The sequence below is a fragment of the Oryzias latipes genome, chromosome 9 (genome assembly GCF_002234675.1).
Source record: "Oryzias latipes chromosome 9, ASM223467v1".
Classification (NCBI taxonomy): domain Eukaryota; kingdom Metazoa; phylum Chordata; class Actinopteri; order Beloniformes; family Adrianichthyidae; genus Oryzias; species Oryzias latipes.
Window position 1 is genome coordinate 4,035,875 of NC_019867.2, and position 10,304 is coordinate 4,046,178.

The 10,304-nt window shown below is 36.3% G+C and overlaps 1 protein-coding gene across 1 annotated transcript; it reads left to right on the forward strand.

The window, feature by feature from the left end:
- The first annotated feature begins 3,509 nt into the window (after positions 1 to 3,509).
- LOC111947886 (nuclear factor 7, ovary-like) lies at positions 3,510 to 10,274 on the forward strand. Its single transcript, XM_023958336.1, has 2 exons — positions 3,510 to 4,169; positions 8,693 to 10,274. The coding sequence occupies exons 1-2, from the start codon at positions 3,599 to 3,601 to the stop codon at positions 10,225 to 10,227; spliced, it is 2,106 nt and encodes a 701-aa protein (XP_023814104.1). The 5' UTR covers positions 3,510 to 3,598; the 3' UTR covers positions 10,228 to 10,274.
- Positions 10,275 to 10,304: the final 30 nt, after the last annotated feature.

Consider the following 10,304-nt stretch of genomic DNA (forward strand, 5'->3'; position numbering starts at 1 on the left):
CAGTATCAGATCATGTTTGTGATCAGTTTATCAAAGATAAAGTTTCAAACTTGATTGAAAATATTATAATTACGTTTTAGTTTGATTTTAAATGAGATACTACCTTAAGTTGAAGTAAAAATAGTTTATCATCGCAGAAAATGATGTAAAAATGTATTATTTATAGTCATAAAGCTTTATCAAAAATGTCCTAAGTTCCCTCATGAGTTAAAAAAAGACATCAAAGATAAACATTTTCTTTAAATTATAAAAATAAAACATTGTTTTATATTGGATTAAGGAAAAACATAAAACTATGACAGGTTTTTTTTAGGATTTATTTTTCTGTGTGTTTTCAGTTTTTAGTTTTCTAATTTTGGGTTTTTTGTTACCTGTAGGCCATAATCAACAAACCTAAAAGTAATAAAGACTTGATTGATTCAAAACTGTGTGTATTATTTTTTATTAAATCAACGTTTCTCTTTTTAAATTCACTAAATGAAATTTTTAAATGTATTTGCTCCATCTTATCTGAAAGTGTGAATAACATTTTTATATATTTGCAGATCTATATATATTGTAGAAAATGTATGTTTTAATATCTTATTCTTTATTATGTTACAGCTTTATCCTTAGTGTGAAGTGAACTTATTTTGAACTATCCAGATTTATGGTCGTGTGACATTCCTTTTTGCTTTATGGTTGCAGCATCCTGTGAAGAAGCAGGATGTTCTTTGGGCAAACTTAGGTGTTTTTCATAGGTGCAATAAATATGCCATGGGCGATATCCGTACCATCTGGGTTGAAGATTCTTCCCCTGAAAGTGTGAAGATTCGTGTTCTCATGTGGAGGTTGGAGATGACCTTTGCTCTGGACACCGGTAAAAGGAACCTTGAGTTGTCCAGGAATGATTTACTCTGACCAGATGGGGACTCTTTTGATCATCGGACCGTGTGCGCCGGTCAAACGGGCCCCCGGGAGGTGGAGCGGATCCGAAGCTTGCAATCGTCAGCTATTGGCCAGAGGAAGCAGGCGGGCTATCAACTGACGAATCAGAGCGACCAGGGGCGGAGATCCAGCGACCATTATCTTTCCGGAAGACGGAGATTCAAACACATCTTAAAAAGACTGGTTTTAAAGTTTTCCATTGTTCTATGGAAAATCTACGAGTACTTCGCATGTAACTTCAAACTTGTGCGTCAGTAGATCTTTACTTGAGAATCCAGATATATCTGCATTAATGTTTTAATCTGTGCTTTAGAACTATTGTCAGGGAAATAAACTCCGTGTATTTTTAAACCGGTTGAATCCTTGTTTGTTTTACCACTCTCGACTATCGAACACGCATGGATGGAAAGAACTGAAAAACGGACGATTTCTTTCCTACAATTTATATAGATATACCGGTATATTTGCAATATCTTTTAACTGTTTATTGGTGTTTGTTTCATATTTCCAGTTTCACTGGCATTGGAAAGCTGGTTATCAGAAAGAAGACTCCAACATCTTATTTGCTGCATGTTTTCCTTTAAATAAATAAATATACAAATATACAAAAAAAAATATACAAAAGGTCAGTTTGTACCACAACCCAAAAGTGCCTTGAATTCACTCGGCACAAACTGATCACAATTTACACACATTTCACTGAAATCACATTTGGCCCCCATGACAATGTACAGAGCGTACTGAAAGTCAAAAAGTACATGTTAATATATAGAATACATTTCACATATTGGAATGTCACCTATGCATAATACCATGTATTATCCCGCCCGTCTCTGTTGCTGTATGATTGTTTGTCTGCACATTCCTTGTACTTACCCCCCCCTTCTTCAATCTAAATTTAGCTTTGAGAATATTTTTTTTTAAATAATTTATACAGTGTTTAACTCCAACTGGTTCAAAGGACACATAGTAGTCAAAACTTAAGTATCCTGTAGGTCTATGACATAAATCCAACTTACATCTGGTTTAGGCTGTCATCCTAGAACATTTAAAAATGACTTGCTTTTTAAAAATTACTTTAAGTTTTTGTTCATAAAAAACGTATTTAAAAAAATAACGTAAAATCAAGTAAGCCTCAGTTACCATGGAAACACCAACATCTCCCTGTAAACACAGAAGATTACTGAATAGTGGGTTTTCTGTCATTATAACTGTGAAAATAGGTTTGAGTTAAATAATATGAAAGAATTTAATGCTGCAATATTTCCAGCCACTAATACAAATAGCCACTCATACAATCTACTCCAAAATAATGTTCATCTACAGCTTCTCTCCTCAGAGATTAATGGACAAACACCTTCACATGTTTTCTGTTGCTCAAAGAGCTGCTTCCTATATTCTCAAATGGAAATGCAATCATAAAATATTAGAACAAAGAGTAAAGGAGAGAACAACAGGAAATCAGATTTCCTGTTGTTCTAAAAGCAAAACATGAAAACTTAAAATTACAAGATTTTAAAGGATTATTAGGAATTATGTTTTAAAGAAAACTGTTGTACTTTTTGTAAAAAAAGGTATTACAAAATTGAGAGTTTGTTTGTTGAAAATGTATTTATGACTAAAAGCCTCTTCAAAGATTTTTATTTCTGACTTTCATCTAAATTTCCAGTCCCTTTTATACTAGATCAAACTATTTTTAAAAAACTGTTGATACTTTATCAGATTAAGCTTTCAATGATTTACAGATGTTGGTAAATTTACATATTAAAAAACAAATATTTTAAAATCAAACCACTTATGAAGACATAAAATATAACTTTTTTTCTGAGTCACAAGAATTCATGAAACACAAATCCCCCAAAAACTCTTTAAATGTGTAGAAGTGATTATAAACAAGATAAAAAGCTGGAATTTTTCTTCACATTAGTTAGTGTACATATTTGTTAGTGTGACAGTTGTCTTCATGTTCATTTTATTTAAAAATGTGTTGTTTGATACACAGTTTTTGAAGAGGTGAAAAACAATGTAAACATTTAGACTGCATAAACTGCTGTTTAAATAAAGATTTAACACTTTGAAACATGACGAAGAGAAAAAAACTTGACTCCACCTTTGGTGAGAATGAAGAAATGAGCGGGGGGGTGACCAAGATGGCGCTCTGAACAGTCGTGTTTGGCTGAGCTCTGCAAACCTAACTGTTTTTTGTAATAATACACGGTGAGCAAAGACCTTTTCTTGATTTTTTTTTTACCTCTTTACAATTTCTTTATACTTTTTGCATAGTTCTCAAAGCAATATGAGCAAGGCCGAGAAGAGAAAGACGGAACTCAAGAAATCGCTAGCGAGTGTTGGCTCTGTTAGCAAACCTGCTAACGTTAGCCAACCTGCAAAGCCGTCTGCGTCGAGTAAGACTACTGATGCTAAAGTCAAATTAATTGACTCAATGCATGACTACATGGAGGCAGTTTCGGAACCATTCCTAATGGAAGAAGAAGACTTCCCTGCTCTTCCCTGCACACCCACTGCTTCCCCAGCTGGTAAGCTGAGAAAAGTCACAGAAACGGAGACAGAGGCTGTTCTTTCTCAACTCTCGTCACTTACACAATTGATAAACTCGAGGTCAGACACTCTGGAAAAGTTAATTAGCGGCAACTCCAGAGAGATCTCTGAGATGAAAAAAGCTGTGCAGGAGAACTCCATGCAAATCTCAGCTGTAAAAGGCTCCGTTGATGTCGTTTGTACTGAAATTAGTGACATGAAGAACAGAGTGATCCACGCTGAGGCACAACTGGAGAAATATAAAACAATCGTGGAAACACAGGAAAAAAGGATCTCCCAGCTGGAAAGCTACTCCCGCCGCTGGAATCTGAAACTTCGCGGTTTGGCTGAGAAAGAAAATCAGAACGTGCGGCAAGAAGTGATCCAGATCTGCCAGTCTGTTCTACCGGAGGCGAAAGACAAACTCCCCGATGTTGTGGATACGGTGCACAGACTCGGCCCGAAGAGACCGAACAACAACCAACCGAGAGGGATCATCATCCAGTTTACTGCGAGGATTCACCGCGATGCTGTCTGGCGCGCTGCAAAGAAATCTGGCTTCCTGAAAGAACACAACCTGAGGATGTCGGAGGATCTGTCTGCTGAGGACCGCGAACGGAGAAACCAACTGTGGCCGGCCGTGGAGAAAGCCAGGAGGGAGAACAAGCTGGCGTTCTTTGTTGGAGGACGTGCCTTTGTGAATGGTAAAGAAATCCTGCCGCCTTAACGAAGGCTGCAGATGTGAAAGCTGGATCTGAACGTTTTTTGCTATTTTCCACATTTGTCAAAAATGATACTGTTGCTTATAATTTGATTTTATTTGAGCTCATAAGCTATTGCATTCAAGCTGCTACTTTTTATTTTAATTTTTATCTTGCTTTAATTTTGTTTTTGATATAACATTATAATGTTATTTTAAGTATTACATTATACTTAAATGTGAATCAAGTAGCAACATTGTGGGTTTTATTTTTATTTATTTTTTTCTTAAAACATTTACTCTTATGAGTAAGATGGGACTAATAACGCCCATCACTTTGGTGTTATTTCATAAGGAAATAATTATTGTTAGGGTCTTAGTTCACAGCTTTTTTTGTAATGGTTTGCAGGTTCTTATCCTCTTTCTGTTCCTAAGCGACCAAAAATCCTTAACTCAACTTCTTTTTTCTTCTTCTTTGGTCTAAATATCTTTTGTTTTTGTTCTTTTTTTCTATTTCAACTTCATGTCTTTATCCATTATTTCTTTAAATGCGAGAGGTTTAAGAAACAATGTTAAACGTAAAGCCATTTTTTTATTTTGTAAGCAGTTTAATTCAGATTTTTGTTTTATCCAAGAGTCCCACTCAACTGAACAAGACAAATCCTTCTGGAGGTCACAGTGGGGAAATGATGTGTGGATGTCACATGGTACAGAGCGAGCTGCTGGTGTCTGCATTCTCAAAAACAGATTCAATGGAAAAGTTTTGCTATCTGACAGCGATAAAGATGGTCATTACATTTTTATGATACTTGAAGTAGCCCATTCCGTCTTTATTCTAGTCAACGTGTACGGGTTCAACTCTCAAACAGAAAATAATCTTCTCTTCAATAGACTAGAAACACGTTTATTGCACTGGCTGTCTAAATACCCAAAGTCTTTTATAATATTTGGAGGGGATTTTAACACAGTTTTTGATAATTCTATGGATAGATGGCCTCCCAGGAGTCCAGACTCTAACTCTCCTATAAAGTTGTTTGCACAAAATTTAGATTTAATTGATTCTTGGAGAGACTCGCATCCAAACCAAAGAGCTTATACATGGTGTAACAAATCACAGACCAGACACTCACGCATTGATTTCTGGCTTACTTCTAAAGACTTAAAAAATGTTAAAACAGATATTCATGCCACACCGCTTTCAGACCATAAAACAATTCATCTAACCGTCCCTTTGTCGAGCTCCTCTGGCACCAAAGCTTCATATTGGAAGTTAAACAGTACCATTCTTGAGCATCTGGAGGTGATTTCTGAAACTCATCGCTTAATAAAACTTTATTGGAACAAAGCACTAGCTGAACACTCATTCTGTAATAATTGGGAACTTTTGAAATACGAACTTGGTAAATTTTTTAGAAAATATAGCTCTGACTTAACAAAAAAAAGAAGAGCTGTTGAGACAGATGTAATACAGAAGATTGCTCTTCTTATATCTAAGCCAACAGATGTCCTAGATGAAACGGATAAAACAGCTTTAATAGACTTACAACACAAGTTAGATGACATTTATAAGCGCAAAGCAGAAGGAGCGTTTATCCGATCTAGGAGAAGGTGGATTGAAGAAGGAGAGCAGAACTCTGCCTATTTTTTCAGGCTAGAGAAACACCAGTCCAATAGTAATTCTATTTCACAATTAAATATTAATGGGGTCATTTCTGATGATAGAAGTACCATAGCAAAATATTGTTCTGATTTTTATAGTAAACTCTATTCTTCCAACTATTGTTCAACATCTGCCCTTACCTTTCTTAACACTGTCAATAATATTACTCCAGTGAGTGAAGCGGACAGAGTCTGTTGTGATGATGTCATCTCTTTGAATGAGGTTACAGATGCTATAAAATATCTGAAAATAAATAAATCTCCTGGAACAGACGGCCTTACTGCCGAGTTCTATAAACAGTTTTCTGACAATTTAGCCCCATTTTTATTAAAAGTTTTTGAAGAAAGCATTAACAAGGGTGCACTCCCTCCCACGTTATCTCAGGGACTGATTACCTTGATCCCTAAACCGAGAAAGGACCCTCTTTCCTTAGATAACTGGCGACCAATCACCTTATTGAATTGTGATTATAAGATATTGGCTTTGATTCTTGCAAATAGAATAAAGCCAGTCTTAGATACAATTATTGATGAAAATCAGTCTGGATTTATGCAGAATCGTCATATCTCAAACAATATTAGATTAATTTTAGACATACTAGATTACTCAGAACTCGTGCAGGATGACAGTCTCATTCTTTTTCTAGACTTTTATAAGGCCTTTGATTCTTTAGAACACAATTTTATTATTGCTGCTTTAAATAAATTTGGTTTTGGTCAATTCTTCTGCAATGCTGTTCAAACTTTATATGTCAATAGTAATAGTTCTATAAAACTCGCCAGCGGAACTTCTCCTAGATTCTTCTTGAAACGTGGGGTAAGGCAGGGATGCCCCTTGTCAGTCTATCTGTTTCTTCTTTCTGTTCAACTCCTTAACCTACATATCAAACTCAGCCCATTAAAAGGTTTAATTGTGGCTGAGAGGGAAATATTCATAAGTCAACTAGCAGATGACACTGCTCTCTTTCTCCGAGACGCTTCACAAGTAGCTGTGGCGATTAATATCATCCAGTCCTTTTCTAAAGCTTCAGGACTTACCCTTAATTTAAATAAATGTGAAATTCTGCCTGTTAAAAACTGTTTGCTTACATCTATCCAAGGTATTCCTGTAAAAACATCTGTTACGTACCTTGGTATTCAAATCACTAAAGATATGCAATCCAGATGTTCTATAAATTTCTCTCCAATAATAGATAAAACCAAAAAAAACCTAAACCAATGGCTGCAAAGAGATTTGTCTTTGAAGGGCAGAGTTCTGCTTACGAAAGCAGAAGGAATCTCTCGTTTGACGTATGCAGCTCAATCTCTACAGGTTAATAACACAGTCTGCAATACAATTAATAGAATATTATATAACTTTCTATGGAGAAATAAAACTCACTATATCAGAAAATCTGTTATTTTAAATACCTCTGATAAAGGCGGTTTAAATTGTATTGATTTTACTGCCCTTAACAATACACTCAAGGTAATCTGGATTAAGAAATATCTTAATAACCCCACATCTATCTGGAACTTTATTCCACATTTTGTATTTTCAAAGGTAGGAGGCCTTAACTTCCTGCTGTGCTGTAACTATAGTATTCCAAAAATCCCTTTGAAACTGTCAAATTTTCATCAACAGGTTCTCTTAGCCTGGGCTCTGATTTACAAACACAACTTTTCTCCACAGAGTTGTATTATCTGGAATAACTGTAATATTGTCTATAAAAGGAAAACTCTGTTTTTAAATAATTGGTTTAATAATGGTATAATTTTCCTCAAACAATTATTCAAAGAACCTGGATTATTATATAACTACTCAGATTTCACAAAGCAGTATAAAGTACCAATAACTCCCAAAGAATTTGCAGTAGTGTTTGATGCCGTCCCATCTGGGATTTGCATGTTATTCAGGGGTTTCTACAGCGCTCCTCCTCTGACTCTTCATCCTCCTGATGTGCTCAAATCTCCTCTGGGTAATTTCTGCTTCACTTCCGCTAAACAGTTGAACTCAAAAATCAGAGCTTTGTTTCAAGATAATTTAGTTTCTGTTCCATCAGCTATCTTTTATTGGGCTAATTTCACTTCTAACATTGATTGGAAAAAAGTCTGGTCTTTACCACAAAAATACTTCTTAACAAATAAAGTCAAAGAAATCTCTTTTAAACTCCTACACAGATTTTATCCAGCAAAGCATTATTTAACTAAATTTAAGGCTGACATAAACACCAGTTGTACTTTCTGCCAGAAACAACCTGAAACCTGCTCTCATTTATTCTGGTCTTGTGAATTTACATACAGATTTTGGAAAAACATTCACAAATTTATCACCGATTCTATTTTTGCTGACATACAACTTTATTATAAAAACATACTTTTTGGTTTTCATAGCTTTGATGTCAAAGACCGTGATGCTTTCTTTTGTGTAAACATGGTATTATTTATCGCTAAATTTCATATACACAAAAGAAAATTTTCCAATAAAAAACCGGATTTCTTTGTGTTCAAACTGGAACTGCAGCATTATTTAAACTTAATTTCTGCTTCAAAAAATACAAAAGCTCAAAAAACAATTAGCATCTGTAAATCTTTTGGACTGCTGACATAGATTTACTCTCGCATTTTCTCTTTTCTCTTTATTTTTTTGTTTCTTTTTATTTTTTATTCCCTTTTGTGTTTATTATTAATAATTAGTATTTTTTAAAGAATGCAACATGTTTGTTCTGTATTCAGAATTCTATTGTACATTATATGTGCATAATTGTTGTATTTTCTTATTTTGTAAGTTGCAATTGTTCAATAAAAAAAAAAAAAAGTAAAAAAAAAAAAAAGAGAATGAAGAAATGACATCTGAGGAAACGGAAAGTTAAATGACTTTGCTGAACTGAACTCAGACGCCACTGAAGTTCTTTAAATCTCTGCTGGAAAAAAAAGACTTGTGGAATATTTTCATCCTGAACTTCAAGACAGAAGCTGGTGAGTCTGAAAGACTTTGGTTAGAAATGGCTGAGAGAGCTGCTCTTCTTGAATCTTACCTGAAGTGTCACGTTTGTTCAGAGACTTTCAATGATCCTGTAACTCTGAGCTGCAACCACAACTTCTGTTGGAGCTGCCTGCAGAAGTTCTGGGAACAAACTCAGAACAAAAACTGTCCCATCTGTAAAAGAAAAACTTCTAAAGATCATCCTGCTGTGAACCTTTGCCTGAAGGAACTTGCTGACTCGTTTGCTGGAAGACAGAAATCTGAATCATCGGAGACAAAAACAGGAGAGCAGAAGTTCATGGAGGTCTGCAGGAAACATCCAGGAGAATCCAAACTGTTCTGTAAAGACGAGCAGAGAGCTTTTTGTCCTTTCTGTGAGTTTTTTCAGCACCAGAGTCACAAAGTGGTTCCTGTAGAAGAAGCAGTCAGAGAGCTGAAGGAGGAGCTGAAATCTGACTTAAAGTCTCTGCAGGACAAGAAGATCAAATACAAAACAATGGAGAAAACATACAATCAGATGATTCAACACTCCAAGAAGCAGCTGCTGTCCACAGAGACACAGATCAGAGCAGAGTTCAACAAGCTCCAGCAGTTCCTGAAGGAGGAAGAGGAGTCCAGACTGGCAGCTCTGAGGGAGGAAGAGGAGCAGAAGAGGAAGACTGTGATGGGAGAGATGAAGAGGATCCAGGAGCAGATGTCCTCTCTGTCAGAAAGTATCAGTGCTGTTGAAGCAGAGCTGCAGAAAGACAAGGAGACGTTCCTCAGCAGTTGGAAAGACACTCAGAGCAGAGCCAGAGCCCAGAGCTCGCTGTCAGACCCACAGCTGCTCTCAGGAGCTCTGATAGATGTGGCCAAACATGTGGGCAACCTGTCCTTCAGAGTCTGGGAGAAGATGAAGGAGAAGGTCCACTTCAGTCCGGTCCTACTGGACCCAAACACTGCAAGCAGATATCTTTATCTGTCTGATGATCTGACCAGTGTGAGATTTGGAGAAACTTCTCAGCAGCTTCCTAACAATCCAGAGAGAAACATGTATTTTGTTTCTGTTTTTGGCTCTGAGGGATTCAGATCAGGGAAACACAGCTGGGAGGTGGAGGTGGGAGATCATCCTCACTGGAACATTGGTGTGACTAAAGAGTCTGTTAAGAGGAAGGGAGAGAGTTCTATTTCACCAAAAGATGGAATCTGGTGTTTAGATCTTGAGAATGGAGAATACACAAACGGTGTTGGTCAGACTGTCACTGTGACCAAGAGTCTCCAGAAGATCAGAGTCCAGCTGGACTATGACAGGGGGGAGGTGTCCTTCTACAACCCTGAAGACGTGACTCACATCTACACTTACAAAGACACTTTCACTGAGAAACTTTACCCGTATTTCAATGTTGGAGAATCTGGAGAAGCAAAAACCTCTAAACTCCAAATCTGTCCGACTGATTGAGATGATTTAACTCTTTGGTCATTGAAAAATAAAAATTGATCAAACCAATGCTCTGATGTTCTTTTAGCAGAAAATTT